Source organism: Mastigoproctus giganteus, chromosome 14 (genome assembly GCF_048544385.1).
Source record: "Mastigoproctus giganteus isolate SK-2022 chromosome 14, ASM4854438v1, whole genome shotgun sequence".
Classification (NCBI taxonomy): Eukaryota; Metazoa; Arthropoda; class Arachnida; order Uropygi; family Thelyphonidae; genus Mastigoproctus; species Mastigoproctus giganteus.
Genome location: NC_143588.1, coordinates 92,181,587 through 92,198,390, shown reverse-complemented (window position 1 = coordinate 92,198,390; position 16,804 = coordinate 92,181,587). Strand labels below are relative to the sequence as shown.

Here is a 16,804-nt window from a genome sequence, read left to right as displayed (position 1 = left end):
TTGTTTTTCTAAATATGATAGTGTTCGAATACTGTTTATAAAGTAGTTTATACATTTATTGAAAACAAAGCCCAAAGGGCCTTCAATTTACTTAGGCAAGTTAAAGCAAAATCTTGCAGATAAATATTTTCACGAGATGTAAAATTGTTCAGGTGTAATGCATTACCTCGAGCGCCAAAGAATCTGGGCAACCCTTGTATATGTCAACCCCACCCAAAAAACATGCTTAAAAATAAATATTTGCTTACTCTTCTAGCACCGCTGTTCTGTTATCAAAATTTGGCATATTACCAGTGAGTTCCAATAGTTTACCATATCCAAGTCCACTCTTCTCTTAATGTCAAGTCCTCTGGCATCCGTGTATAAATATGATCAAGATTTGCATATGGCACGTTTCTCAGATTAAAAACATGCTTACACTCCGGTCTTTAATTTGATTTACGTTCGTGAGGTGGCGCTATTTTCTTTTGTGTGTTTGTAATACACGTCAGTTAAGAACAGTAAGTGCGAGTGTGAATGCCTTTACCAACTTATGTTTGGCGAAGTGGTAATGATTTAAAGCCCAGCTTATTTTTAAATTATTGAGAATGATTAAACAAAAGCAAGACATAGTAAATTATGAAGAATAGTGAGAGAGTAAAGACAGTTTTCATATTTTGCAGTTTATATTTGTTAGGGTGAGTGCTTAAGATTCAGATATTTTAAGGAATTTGAAATGAAATTAGCCGATGGTTTTATGTAATGTTCACGTTGTTGATTGTGATTAATATTAATTATTTTTTTGAGGTGGTCAAGAAATTTATTTTAAAATAGTTTTGTGTGTTATATAATTCTGTTATCCATTAATTTATATGTGTTTAGTCGTGTAAATTCATCAGCAATAAGATCTATCTCTTAAATTTTAGCATCGAAAGTTATTTGTTGTTATTTGTTTGAAAATTGAAACCCTTAGGGTTTTTTTTTTTTTGCTCCTATTCGTTTAGATTTTGTTTCAGTACCTTTCAGATAAAACCCAACCCAAAATTGATTGTTTTATTGACTTTCTATCTCTATATAACTAACATCATTAATAATTTCCAGCTGGTGTTTCTTACTGATTACTGAACGTCGGATCAGCTGACATAGGGTGTTTTAATTCTTGGAGGGCTTAACCCGGGGGGGAACGATAATTTGAAGGTGTCTTTAGACATGTAATAACAGAAAACAATAAATTAATAAAACAATATTTTTAATTATCTTATGTGTATAAATATAATACATTTTTTAAAATATATATATTAAACTGGTTTCTATTCAAGTGGTTTCTATTCAAGTGTTAAACTGGTTTCTATTCAAGTGTACCAAATAACTTAGTCTATTTTGGAAATTAAAAATTTAAGTATGTGAATATGCATCATTAATAGTTCCTAGCTGTATCTCTTTAAACTAATCACTGGGCGTCTAATTAGCTGGCATTGGCCCTTTTAATTCTTGTAGGATTTAGATAAAACTGTGATTGTGCCCTTTTAAATAACAGAAAATACCGAAATTAACAAATAAGATTAATTTTTAACCAGTGTGTTTAATGTTGAATTCATTTTAATACAGAGTGGAAAATTTTTCATGTCAAACAGGTTTCCACTCAGTGTACTAAACAGAGCCTGTTTTGAATGTCCTAAGTTCATATATTGTCTACCTGAAGACTGTGCAGCTTAAAACATTTGCTTTCAATATCTTTCTAAGTAACTTCATGTCAGTTATCAGCATTACTAATTATTATTGGTAGTATTTCTTATTATAAGTAGATAAAATTGTTTAAAATGAGCCTGTGATGATAAGAATTCCACTCTGTTTGCTCAGAACTTAAATGTTTGTTTTGAGATAATTGGTGCAGGGAAGGGGTGGGCTACTCTCCACCTGAGATCATCCTCTACTGAATAGGCCTTTTATGTCAGAACGTAAAATCATTGGGTTTAATAAAAAAAAAAAAAAAAATTCCAAACAAAATCAGAAAAATTATACTGAGTGAAATGTGCTATTAATGAAGTTAATATTGGGATACAATTATTACAGCAATATGAATTGTTTTCAGGCTGTTATTAATGTTAATACTTTTTTTTTTGTTAGTTGTTGGCGCATCGGCTTCTGTGGCCATAATGCACCTCCCAAGGTTTTTGCACTACTCTGATCCAAGCCCAAGGCAGTATTCGAACCCACGACCTTTAGGTTGCCAGGCAGGCAGACACTTTACCCACCCGGCTAGCCTGGTTGGCAATACTTCTCTTATTAACTTTCTTAACATAGGGTATGATGGTAGAACCATATTAGATGTATAAAAGAATGAAATCCTTTTTTACTAGAATGTGTGAAATTGTATGATGCTATTAAGGCAGTGTTAAGTGGTTCAGAAAACTATTACCTTGGGGAATGCACAAACTAATAGATTAACAATGGTTGCAGGTAGAGGTGCAAGTGATTCTTGCACTGCTGCTATTAGAACATGCAGCAGCCTGGAAAGCAAAGTGTTGGGGATTTTAAGGCCTACTGTGGATCATCATGGAACAATCAAATAGATGGGCTGTGTTTAAGTTAGTATGGGTAAAAAACAGGTTTATGTATATTTGCATGTACACCAGTACTAGGAGCGTAGTAAATAAATTTGATGAATTTTAAGTAGTGGTTAAGTCATCAAATGCAGACATTGTAAGAATATCAGACATGTGGTGACTCAGGCATAAGGGATGTAGAATTTGAATATAGGGTTTTGTATATTAGAATTTGAGTACAGTGCATGCATGTGTGTGTGTGCAGAAAGCCCAGTGCAGAGGAAGAGGAGGGGTTATGCCCTTAGTTATGAAGCGTATATAAAATCTAAGGCAGTGCATCTGACATGGGTGGCTAGTGCAATGTTGAGTCAGTTTGATATGATATTAGCACTGCAAAAACAAAAGAGGAGTGTTATAGGCCTAATGGCTATAATGAGTATAACAAATAATTTTACAGCAAAATAAAGTAGGCCAGTAAATCAGAATGCCTTATAATGGGGAATTTTAACTTTCCAGATATTGACTGGAACTTATAGGTTGGTTACTCAAACATTAGCAGGATTTTGTGATTTGATTTATTGGATGACTATTTTCTACAGTGCTAGAGGCAAAAAAAAAAAAGAGAAAGCAATAATAATCTTGATGTGATTATCAACAGCAATTCTTCGTGCTTTATACTCCTCTGATAGGTGTATAAAGCCTTGAATGGTTTGAGTATGCTCAATGCCAATGGGATTCTTCCTCTTGCTCAGAATAATCACCTGAGAGGGCATAAATTCAAATTGAGGAAAGACAGAGGTAGGATAGATGTGTGGAAATTTGCCTTTAGCCAGTGGGTGGTTGGTTGGTGGAACAGACTTCCATCCCTTGTTGTGGAAGTTGATAGCCTAAATAAATTTAAGGCTCAGCTGGAAAGATATTTTGAACGAACGGAGGGGTGAAATTGGAGTTTTTTTTTTTTTTTTTTTGGCTGATGCTGCATAAGCTTGCTTTCTTGCATCATATGCCTCTACTAATGCTAATTACGAATGCGCAGATAAAAGAACCACTAGGTGGCAATGATCACAGTGTATTGATGTGGGATTACTTAAAAATGTAACTACCATCAAGGGTAAAGGAAAGGGCTTTTCTTTTCATAATGGTGACTACAGTGGTCTCAGACAGTGTTTAAATTCTATACAGTGGGACCAACTGATGATGTTACCAACAGTAAATTCTAAATGGGAAGCATTCAGGAAAGTAATCATAGAAGCTGCTGGATGTTTTTGTGCAAATTAAGAAATGTATTTCTTCAAGGTTTAGACATAAATGGATGTCAGATAAAATGAGACTCATGGCAGAGAAGAAAAATGCATGAGATGCATATAAATTAACAGGTAATACAGAAGCTTATAATATATATAAATTAATTTGTAATCAAGTCAAAGGAAGTTAGGCAAGCTAAGGCAGTTGAGAATTCTTTGGCAAAGAATGCAAAGAAAAACAGCAAAGACTTATGTAAACACCAGAAGGAAAGGGATGAATCACATTACTTCTCTCTCTCTCTCTCTCTCTCTATGGATAAATTGGGGATTTCTTTTCTTTTCTTTTCTTTTTTTTTTTATTTGCTGGTGCAGCAAAAGCCTCAGGCTTCCTTGCACCATATAGCTAATAATATGGTGCATTTGATATCAATGGTTTAACTGTTGATGATCCTGCTCAAGTTGCTGATAAAGCAAATAAGTATTTTTCATCTACATTCACACACGAGAATTCTTTAGAAGGGGATGTCAGATTGGTGTGACATGAGCACTGGAAAAATAAAAATGAGAGGAGTGTTATAGGCCTGATGGCCTACAAATTCTAAATGATTTTTTGATAACTGAGAAGAAAATGGAAGGGAAATTTGTTGAAGCGAAATATAAAAAAGTCTCATCCATGGTGGATGGGATCCATCCAGTTATATTAAGAGAGGAAAGCAAACTTTTAATTATGAGAACATGTTTGGATTCAGGGAGGTCCCTATAGACTGGAAATCTGCAAATGTATCCCCAATTCATAAAGAGGGATCAGAGGGTGATGTGAGTATTTACGCACCTGTACTTAAATTCTGTTTCAGGGAAAATAATGGAGTATAGAAGGACCATCTAGGTAGGAATGCACTTATACTCCAGTGACAGTATGGGCTCATTAAGGGGAGATCTTGTCTGATCAATTTGATTGGATACTATGATGCAGTAATAAAGAAATGTGATGCATAAAATGATTTTGATATTATATACTTGGATTTCAGGAAAGCTCTTAATACTGTTGCACATAAGACTGCTATACAAATTGGAGCAGTATGTCATTAAGGGAATGTCATTGCTAGATCGTAGATGTAGCTTAGCTTAATTTTTTAAGCTATATCTACTATCTAGTCATTACATCACAGCACATAAGGACTCCTTAAAATATCATCAGGGAATGTCATTGTTATGGATAAAGGAATGCTTGAGTGGGAGAAGACAGTGGTTATCAGTGGACATTGCTCTTTGTGGACTAATGTTATTAATGGATTCTCCAAAGTTTGGCACTTGGGCATTGTTATTATCTATATTTATTAATGATATTTAATGTATGTCAGCCTTAATGCCTAAGTTTGCAGACGTTGGCAGGGTGGTTAATGACAGTAATTAAGATATGCTACTGCAGCAAGACTTAGAAAATTGGGCAGTTGGGTTGAGAAATGGCAATTGAAATTTTAACAATTGAGAAATGCAAAGTACTGCATATGGGTAGCAGATTAGCACACCAACTATGTGTACTACAGTTATGATAGTGGAAAAGAAAAAGATGTGGGAGTAATTGTGCAGTCAGATATCAAGTGCTCGTAGCAGTGAAAACAGACTGCTAGGACAACTCATTGGGTTTTATCAATGATGTACAGGAATAAGGAAGTGATTATTCCATTGTACAAGGTTAGGCTACACCTTCAGACTGCATACAAGTCTGGAGTCTTCATTTTAGGATGTGGATCTGCTGGGACAGGTGTAGAGAAGGGCAGCGAGATTGGGTGGAAGTGGGTAATTTGAATAAATTCAAGAAAGAACTATACACTATTGGAAGGGGATGGATATGTGATGTGGTAAGCTTTTTTATTTTTTGGCTGATGTATAAGCTTGTGTTCTTGAATCATTTGCCACTAGTCATTAAAACTAAATTCAGTAAATATTTTGTATAGGTTTTTCCATTCTTCTTGGCACTGAGTTGCCTGGATATTGTACTACTTTAAATAGTACTTCCAAGAAGTGCTGTTAGAACAAGTGCGACCTCAACCATATGAGAAATCAGAAGCAACAAAATTCTTTTCTGTGTTTATTTAAGCTACTGTAATACTGAGAGAACTCACTGTGAAAGTACTAAGTGATTATTTCCTTCTGGAAGTTATGAATTATGTTGATTTCAGGAGAGATTCTGTTGGATTGGAAAAGTGCCAGTCTATCTCCAATACACAAGGTCGGTTCTAAGAGTGTAGTGGAAAATTATCGACTGGTCAGCCTAACTTCAGTAGTAGAGAAAATCATGGAGGCAATGATCAAGAATGGAATTCAGGATCATTTAGATAGAAATGGAATTCTGAAGGATATGCAACATGGTTTTGTAATGGGAAAATCATGTTTAACTAATCTGGTTAGCTATTTTGACAAGGTCACTCATGAGCTGGGTTTAGGGAATAATTTCAACATTGTTTATTTAGATTTCAGCAAAGCATTTGACTCAGTTCCATATGGGCGGTTACTTTATAAGCTGAAACAGGTTGGAATCACAGGGAAAATCCTTAGATGAATACCAGGATGGCTTCAGGGCAGGAGGCAGAGGGTTGTGATAAATAGTTATTCCTGAGATGGGTTAATGTAAGAAGCAGTATTCCTCAGAGATCAGTATTGGGACCACTGTTGTTTTTGATTTTCTTAAATGACATTGATGAAGGATAGAGGCTGTTATGTCAAAATTTGCAGATGTAAAGATTGGTAGAGTAGTTAATGATCACCACCAAGCAGAGCTTCTTAGTGACCTAGACAGACTTCAGGGATAGTCAAAAAAGTGGCAGTTTTGCTTTAATCCAGCAAAGTGCAATGTCTTACACCTGGGGAACAGTAATCCCAAAATAACTTATACACTTGGTGAAGTTGAACTAAAGTCAGTAGTGGAAGAAATAAACTTGGGAGTTTCAATATGGTTAGACCTGAAGTTCTCCAAGCACTGTAGACAGGTTGCAAGGAAGGCCCATGGTGTCCTATCGATGATTTGTCAAACATTTGCTAGTAGAGATAAGGACATCATAATCCCATTATATAATGCTATTGTTAGACCGCACTTGTAATACTATGTTCAAGTATGTACTGTGCCTAAAAGAAGACATCGCTTCTTGAAAGGGTCCAAAGACTGGTAACTCGCCTGGTGAGATTGGTAAAAGGGCGTCCATATGAAAAAAGACTTTGAATATGTGGATTGTATAGCTTGGAAACTAGGCACCTTAGAGGAGACTTGATTGAGGTGTTTAAGGCTCTGAGAGGCAAGAGTAAAATGAATGAGGATGAAATTTTACTGGTTATAAATGATTCTAGAACTAGGGGCCATAAATTCAAGTTATGGGGGGGAGGTGTTTAGACTGGATTGCAGGAAGTTTTATTTTAGCCAGTGAGTTATGAATTACCTGGAATAAGTTACCTACATTGGTGGTAGAGGCTGACAGTTTATAAGGAAATTGAAAGGCCAGCTGGATAGTCACCTACACGAGAAGGGAAACATATAGGTTATGTATTTCCTTTTCTTTCATTATTTAATTTAATTTTTTTATTATTATTATATTACTCTTTGTTTTTCTTTCCTTTTTTTTTTGGCTGGTGCAACAGAAACCTTAGGCTTCCTTGCACCATATTGCCATTACTAATACTAATTTGCTTTTCATTGCACATTTAAAACTGTGATTAACACCATCAAGATGATTAATACCTATAGGAACATAACATCACTAATTCTTACCAACTTAGTGTACATCCTTTGTGTCTTACAAATATTATAGTATTAATAGAAGTCTGTATAGAGAAAAGAAATGCTCCTTATGCTGAAATATTTGATCAAACCAATAGTTAACTAAACTGCTATGTCAGCAAATTATATTATTAGAAATATTAGTATGTTCCAAAATAAAGTATTTCAAAAAATAATCTTTGCTTATATTACTTACAGCATATTTAAAAAATGCAGCTTTTGGTATAGCTGTCAAAATTTTTCACTGCCTTTTGTGTAGTGAGCTTATACATAGCCAGTATTTTTTTTGTTGTTATACATTGTCTACTAGAACAGCAATGATTCTGCTGTAGTATGCTGACTAACTTATGAAAATTTAACATTAATTTTTGCAGTTTGAAAATAATTCTGCACAATAAACAGTGATATAGTATATGTGAGGATGCTGCCCTGCACACTGAAGTAAAGGGTGTGGAAATTCACATGGAATCATTTAGCTTATTAGTGAAAAGAATTTTTTGCTAATTACTCTGACAATATAAGTGTTTTCTTCAGCTGTTGGACACTAAGAACAAAACAGTGCTAACAGCTTATTACTTGTTTTACAGTTCTTACAATGTTGCCATTATGTAAGTTATATTTTGAGGCATGCTGTATGAAGGCTATTGTTTTTAGGACAAAATGCATGCATGAGTTTTGTTAAGATTCCTTGTTTTTATCATACGTAGCACCAGCCATGAGAAAGTAGTGATTTTTCCCTAAATTCATGAAAACACTTTTAAACTGTTTATATTTTGCAGCAGCAATTTTTTTCAGCAACATTCATGCTACTGTAATACATATACTGTTATGAAGTGGTATGTGAGATGAGATGTCCAGAACTTATTCTTTACAAAAAATTTTGGCAGCAAAAGAAAATTAATTTTTGAAAAGTTGGTATTCAAATTATAAAAGGTTGTAACTGCTATTCTCATTAGCTCCATTCAGTATTTCAAAAGGAAAAAAATTTTTTTTGAATATTGGGGTATCATGTACTCTAGCAAAATAGCACCTTACCAAGCAGAAACTGAATTGTAATGTTAATTTGCTACATTTGTTTCTTTTTCCTGGATACTTAACCACTTTTGCAATCAAAGCATAAAGAAACCAGTGATTTATTAATCAGGAGTTCATTTTGTAGTCAAACTAGATATGACTACAGCTCAATATTCATACCTCTCTCTCTCTCTCTCTTCTTGCCTCAGGTTACTTCAAATTGACAGGGACAATGTGTGGAAGTTTCTTACTGTATTGTGTTATTTGGGCTGAAACACCCAGAACAACTCATGGGATATAAACCTATTTCCTCTATCTGAGATCATCTAACTGCATCTGTAATTGCATCTATATATTTAATAGGGAGGGTGTTTTCTTTTGAAAGTCAGTGTAAACGATAGACTTAACCAATTGGGCTGGAAGTAGTCTCAAATTGAAGCTACGTGTGCACAAAGTTGTTAAAATTTAAAAATGCCGAATAGTTTTATTTTACGGTACGGGCCAGTTTTGTACTACAAACAGGAATAGTTCAACATTCATTTCCTAGATGAAGCTACAGGGAGATGTTAATTGTTAAACAAACAGTTGTCTAAGTTGATAAGTCATTTTTTTTCTGATTGACAATTTACACATTCACACAATTGTCCTTTGTTCCGAAAAAAAAAAAAAATTAAAAAATAATAATAATCCAACTCTGCTACCATTTGCGAAATTGCCTACCTTAAAAGAATGAACTAATTGTTAGGATTCCATTGCATTGTTCGCTCACTATATCTCCCCACGTTGTGCACACGAGCTCACACACCTTTGCCATTCGTTACATTTAAAACATTCAGAAGTCGTCATTTTATCGTTATCTTCTTTGACTTCATTTGTTTTTTGTTTTTAAGGTGAGTAATAATTTAACAATTTAGAATTATGTCACCGTCAGGAAGATGTCTGCTGCCGTGCTACTATGATTGGTTGTGTTGAATGTACCTTGTGGCAAAGAAGATACACGCCCTTTTGTGTTTCTGCAAATGTATTCAGGATCGGCCTGAAATGGTGAAATCAAAGAAAATTTATAAGTTTCCTCAGATACAAGAAATGATGAAGCATTTCACGCTTACTTGCTTATGATAAAACACTCACTACATTTCTTTAGAACAGCTAGAGAAAACTTTAAATTTGCTTACTAATGAGGGTACGAAATTTAAAAGAGAAATTCATGTATGCATTGGTATCAGAGGTCTGTGGTTGAATTTTTTAGAGAACAATCAAGATCTCTATATTTGAGAAGGAAAGGGATGAATCAGATTGGTCCACTGGATATTGATGGTTCAACAGTTGAGGATCCTGCTCAGGTGGCTAACAATCTAAACGAGTATTTTGCATCTACATTCACGCATGAGGAGTTATTCAGGAAGGAGAATGATGTAGGTAAAGTAAACATTGGCAATGAGCTGGATGATTTTGTAATAACTGAGAGGAAAGTGGAGGAGAGATTGTTGAGGATAAACATAAAAAAGGCACCTGGGGTGGATGGGATCTATCCAGTTATATTAAAGGAGGCAGCAAAGGAAGTATGCAAACCCCTAGCCATAATTATGAGAGCTTCTTTGGACTCAGGGGGGGGTACCCATAGACTGGAGATGTGCAAATGTAACCCCAATTCACAAAGGAGGATCAAAGGCTGACATAAGTAATTATAGACCTGTTAGTTTAACTTCTGTTCCAGGTAATTAATGGAGGCACTGGTTAAAGAAGCACTGCAGGATCATCTAGACAAGAATTCCGTTATAGCTCAGACGCAGCATGGTTTTGTTAAGGGCAGGTCTTGCCTGACCAATTTGATTGGATACTATGATGTAGTCACAAAAGAACTGGATGCAGGGAATAACTTTGATATTATATATTTGGATCTTAGAAAGGCTTTCGATACTGTTGCACATGGAAGACTGCTGCACAAATTGGAGCAGTGTGGCATTGGAGGCAAATTGCTGCTATGGATAAGGGGATGGTTGAGTGGCAGAAGACAGAGAGTGGTAATCAATGGACACTGCTCAATGTGGACTAATGTTATTAGTGGAGTTCCTCAAGGTTCAGTGTTGGGTCCGTTGTTGTTTTCGGTGTTTATGAATGATATTGATGATGGGATATCAAGTTTAATGTCCAAGTTTGCAGATGATACAAAGGTTGGCAGGGTCGTTAAGGACACTACTGACGCTATGCTGCTGCAACAGGATCTGGAAAGGTTGAACAGATGGGCTGAGAGGTGGCAAATGAAGTTTAACATTGACAAATGTAAAGTACTACATATGGGAAACAGTAACCCCAGAGCAACGTATCAACTCTGAGGTACTACACTGACAGTGGTGGAGAATGAAAAGGACCTGGGGGTAATTGTGCAGGCAGATATGAAGTTCTCTGAGCAGTGCAGACGAGCTGCAAGAGTAGCTCATGGTGTCTTGTCAATGATATACAGGAATTTTTCTAGCAGGGATAAGGAGGTGATTATTCCCTTGTATAAGGCAATGGTTAGGCCACATCTTGAGTACTGTATACAGGTCTGGAGGCCTCATTTCAAGAAGGATGTAGAGCTGCTGGAACGGGTACAGAGAAGGGCAACAAGATTAGTAAATGGAACAAAGGGTTGCTCTTACGAAGAAAGGCTTAAGTTTTGCAAATTGCAGAGTCTGGAGACTAGGCACCGGCGAGGTGATCTGATAGAGGTGTATAAGGCTTTGAATGGTTTGAGCATGCTCAATGCCAATGGGATTCTTCATCATGCTCAGAATAATCACCTCAGAGGGCATAAATTCAAATTGAGGAAGGACGGATGTCGGATAGATGTGCGGAAATTTGCCTTTGGCCAGCGGGTGGTTGGTTGGTGGAACCGACTTCGTTCACTTGTTGTTGAAGTTGATAGCCTAAACAAATTTAAAGCTCGACTGGACAGGTATTTCGAACGAACGGAGGGGTGAAATGGGAGTGGGTTTTTTTTTTTTTTTTTTTTGGCTGATGCTGAATAAGCTTGCTTTCTTGCATCATATGCCTCTACTAATGCTAATGCTAATCTGGATTACCAGACTACAGTTGAAAATATGTTGGCGAACGTCAAGAAGTTGGGCCGCAACATGATTGTCACGGTACATTTTTACACTTCCACATTTGGAAGTGTAAGTGAAGAACAGGGTGAGGCTTAAGCAGAACATTAAACACATGGAGATGAGGTACCAGAGGAGTTTAAATGTCAACATCAGGGTTGATATTTGCTGGATACTGAAGAGGTACTGTGCAGTAAAGCATCTGCAAGAAAACGAAAGAAACAAAACACTAAGGATGAAAGTTGACTGAGTTTTAAAAGTGAAAGGTGAGTTTTTAGTCTACTTTTTAATATTCTGCCCTTTTCAGTAGTATTTTATAGAGATGACAATGAAAATTTTTGGGAAAATATCAGGCAATAAAAACTGTGCTACCAGTTGCAAAATTTCGCCAAATGCACTAAGGTAGGCACCTTACCACGTGTAGATTTGACTTTGCCATTCTCATTTAAGAGACGGCAGTTTCCTATTCGACTGGTTATAAATAAAAGTCAAGGGCAAATGTTTAATAGTTGTAGCTCACATCTGGTGAGTATGGGCTTGGCACACCCAGGGTCCTTAGCTGATATAATCATTCTTCTCTTTCTTGGTGATTCCCTTTTACTTCTCTCTTGGGGTAATTCAGAAATTTTTTTTTTTTTTTTTTTTTTTTGTTGGCTGGTGCAGCATAAGCCTCAGGCTTCCTTGCACCCTATGGTTAATAATAATAATGTTTCGGGTCAGATCATTCCAGCATATTAAGATTATGATTATTATTTCATATGGCAAAAATGAGGATACATTTGTAACAAACAATGTCAAAAAATAAATAAATAAATTACAATAAGTCTAAAAACAATATTTACAGAAAAAAATTATAAGTAACATTTGATGAATTAAAATGTAATGTCCAGTTTATTCAGCCACTTAATAGCATCATCAGTAACACTATGTAGATCTTGGATGGAGCCTTCAAATCTCCTCTTTGGGCACTCCGAGATGACATGCTGGATGGTCTGGGGCACGTTGTCACAGTCACAGAATGGGCTTTCAGTTTTTCCCCACTTATGCAGCCAAAACTTGCATCTTCCGTGATTTGTTCGGATTCTGTTCAGGGATGTCCATTCCTTTCTTGGTAAGTTGAAACCTGGAACAGCTCTGCATGGATCACTGACTAAGCCCAGGTGGTCGGGATTTGAAGTAGTCCAGTCTTCATGCCAGGTCTGGTCAGCATTAAAATGTGATTTGATAAGTTTCTCGCCTAGCTTCCATGAGGGGTTCCTAGACTTCAATCTCTCCGGCTTCTGGGGTTTGCAATCCTGATGTATGGGCAATTGAGGATTTCTTTGACATTTCTGCCATTCTTTCAGCAAGGCTATTTCTCTTCTTATATGAGGGAGATAGATGTTAGATAACACTGGTAGCCATTTTAAAGGTGTCGATTTAATGGTGCCTGATATTGTCCTCATTGTGTCATTCAGTTGGGTATCAACTTTTACAGAGTGTGCACTATTAAGCCATACGGGGCAACAATATTCTGCAACTGAGTAGACTAGGGCAAGGGCTGATGTTCGTAGCACCGTTGCGTTTGCTCCCCAGCCTGTTCCACTGAGTTTATGCAAGATGTTATTCCTAGATTTTATCTTTGCTGCAATATTACAAAGGTGTTGTTTATACGTCAGTGTTCGGTCCATTATAATTCCCAGATATTTTGGGCAAGGGTTGTGTTTCAGTCGTTGACCTTTATATTCCACTTGTGGCATATAGTTAGCCCTATGATTATCCAGATGAAAACAGCTAACTTCGGTTTTATTTAAATTAGGTTTAAGTCACCATGTGTGAAAATATTTATTCAGGTTATGAAGATCCTTTGTAAGTACAATTTCGGCTGCATTGAAGTCAGTAGACTGGGCAGTCAGGGCTATGTCATCTGCGTACATGAATTTCCTAGAAGCAGTTGCTGGAAGATCTGCAGTATAGATATTAAATAATAATGGGGCTAGAACTTATCCTTGTGGTAAACCATCATTTAATATATAGGGCTTGCTCACTCTGCCGTTTAAGTGTACTTCAAACACTCTTTTGCATAACATATTGTTAATTAGGATCGCGAGGGGCTTACAAGGAATAATCTTCAAAAATTTCAGAATCATTCCTTGTCGCCATACTGTGTCATAAGCTGATGTCAAGTACACAAAGACTGCAATAGTCTTCTTCTTATCTTGGAATCCGTTCTCGATATGGCTGGTAAGTGCCAGTACCTGATCGCAGCAGCTTCGGCCTGGTCGGAATCTGGCTTGTTCAATTGGTATGTGTTGGAAGGTTGTGGTTGAGATTCTATTGTAAACCATTCTTTCAATTAATTTATAACATATATTTAAAAGTGCAATTGGGCGATAATCTTCAGGGCAAGATCCACTTTTCCCAGGCTTTAGGATGGCAACTATTTTAGTTCTCTTAAACAAAGATGGGAACCTACCATTCTGCAAGATGTCATTAAAAAATTTAACTAGCCAATTCAGAGCTCTTGGACCACAGTGTTTCAGGAACTCTGGATATATTCCGTCCACTCCGGCTGCTTTGCCTGGTTTTATTTCCTTCAGAGCTGTTGAAATCTCTGCAATTGTGAATTCTCCTGAGAATTGGGAGGTTGGTTCAGCCAAGGATAGTCTAGTTCTTAATTCCTTCTTAAGTTTTTTGACTTCATCTTTGTTAGTATCGGTTGGTCTCTTGGAAATGTTGACAATTCTCTTGGCTACTTTTCCTGGGGATACTTCTGAGCTCTTATTAATATATTTGGGAGTACTACTTCCGAGTTTCCTCAGAAGTGTCCATGCTTTTCTGCTTGAGTGTTGGAAATTCATACCTGCTGTCATTATGTTCCATTTTTCTTTCCTAGCAGAGTCTAAGCATTGCAATAGTTCATCAGCAATTTCTGTTCTATTGCTAAGTTGGTGTTCTTCATATAGCTCATCACATCTTCTGTTCCAGCCAGGAATGTATTCTTTCCTATATCCTCTGGGAATATGTTTCTTTGCTATGGAGCATATTAAACCAACAAATCTCTTATAATTGTCAGTTTTTGATGGGATCCATTGAATATTGTGATCCACCTCATTAGTGAAGGCTTCCCAGTGAGCTTTTCCAAAGTTCCAGCAAGGTACAGGCTTTGATCTTACTATTGGAACTTCGGTACAAATTTTTACAAGAATTGGTCTATGCTGACTACGAGGAAAATTATTCAAAACTTTCCTGCTACACTGCAAAGGTCTTCCGCACTCATCTCTTGAGACAAAACAGAGGTCTGGGTTGGTATCTTTGTTCCATCTGCCTGAGTGAAAGGAACCTTTCTCTTTTGCATCATACATTAAGAAAACATCCTCGACTTCAGACCAGACCATCACACCAAGGCCATCTGCGTTAGTGTCAGCATAGCCCCAAAGAGTACTCCTACTGTTGAAATCTCCCATAATAATTGATGGATGATGCACATTCTGGATAGCTTCTTTACACCAAGGTCGAGATGGTGGTTTATAGATATTTATTATTTCCAGGCCCATCACCCCAACCCTGGTAGTGAAGATGTCATTAGAGCTTATGTCCAAAATTTCTATTTGGTCAATTTTATTTCGGATATGCGTAGTGGTACCATAGCTTTTATGGAAAGTAGCCACGACAAGGCTGTATCCTGGTAATTTACATCTAGAGTAAAGCTGGTTTTGATCTTCACAATGTGTTTCTTGTAGCAGCACAACATCTACATGGTAGTCGTTAAGCACTTTTAAAAGGTAGTCACTTTTTGATCGGCTTATACCCTTGATATTAAGTTGAAGAATATTCAGAGGGTGTCCTATGTTCTTTGTTGTTGTTTGGTTCTGAAAGGAGCCATTTAGATTAGGATAATGTTCCATGTTCTAAGTATTAATATAATGTATCCTCTAATTGCTGGGATATCCAAAAGCAGAGCTCGAGGTCCAGCAGCCAACACAGTTGCTCACTTAGCACCACCCGGGAGACACGTGTAGGGCAATTTAAGGTTATTCCTACGGACGTGTAGCAACGTTTGTCATATTAAGATAAGGTCACCAGAAGGGCACACAAGAATATAAAAAATGTTGTTTTCAAAGAAGTATTATAACGACTGTACTACATTTTGTACTTGTGAAATTATTACGCAAGGTGCACATTTTGAATAATCAGAAAGCTGTTGAAATTAAAGAAAATTTGTTTCCTCAGATACAAGAAATGAGAAAATTTGAGGCATACTGGCTTACCTGCTCACAACAAAACATGGACTACATTTCTTTAGGACATCTAGTGGAAAAACTCTGCTACCAATGGGTACTGCTAGTGCTGATAGAATTTAAACACATCTCTCCAAATGAGTAAAAGGTGCCTTAACCATTGTTCTGTTGTAGAGAATGATTGAAAGACAAGCAAAGCCGCCATAAAAAAAATCAAAAATCAAAACTCTGTATTCCTGAAACAAGTATTCAAAACAAGATTTTGACCTTTTAGATTGAAAACCTGCAAATTTAATGTTTGTTTTTTAATACATAACAGTGAAGTTGTACATGTTTGCTTGAAGTATTTGTAATGGTGCTGCTGCTACTTTGTAAAATGTTATTTGCCAATGGGTGTGCTAATTATCAGAGTACATGCGACTGAATTGTTTATAGTTGTAGTAAAGAGATTATGAACAATTCTTACAATCTACACATATGATGTAGGGTCAAAGCACCTTACAGTTACACGTTCTTTTTCCTTGATAGATTAGAAAAAGAACTCATTTCACTTTTTTTTTTTCTTTTTTTTTTTTTGCCAGTACAGCAAAAGCCTGTGGCTTCCTTGCATTATATGGCAAATACTATTACTACTATATTTAGACTAACTTGATCTGCAACAGGAAAAGTAAAATATGACGAAGCATAATTCCAGCGGGATGGAGAACATGTCCATTACGCCACTGGGTCTATGAATATATACCTGAAAAATTGCATGAACATATTTCACAATATTAGTAACTTTTAAAAATAAAATACTTTAATAATATTAGTATACATTACCATTTAATTTTATTTTATTTCAGTTACCATATAGTCAAAATTCCAATATTGGTAATGTATTCAAATAAAGTGATGTGGGTCAAAGCATCTTGCAGTTACCCCGTGTTCCTTGATATGGATG

The 16,804-nt window shown here is 36.3% G+C and overlaps 1 protein-coding gene across 4 annotated transcripts in view; it reads left to right on the top strand.

Moving 5' to 3' along the window:
- The first annotated feature begins 486 nt into the window (after nt 1–486).
- The window catches only part of LOC150075356 (SUN domain-containing ossification factor), a 196,935-nt gene continuing 180,617 nt past the window's right edge, over nt 487–16,804 (top strand). For all 4 annotated transcript variants that reach the window (XR_016547908.1, XM_090389015.1, XM_090389017.1 and 1 more), the window contains exon 1: nt 487–677. Coding sequence is in view for 3 of the 4 variants with exons in the window: in XM_090389015.1 (XP_090245141.1) it covers nt 619–677 (59 nt within the window). In the remaining variant the exon portion in view is untranslated. The remainder of the gene's footprint in view (nt 678–16,804) is intronic.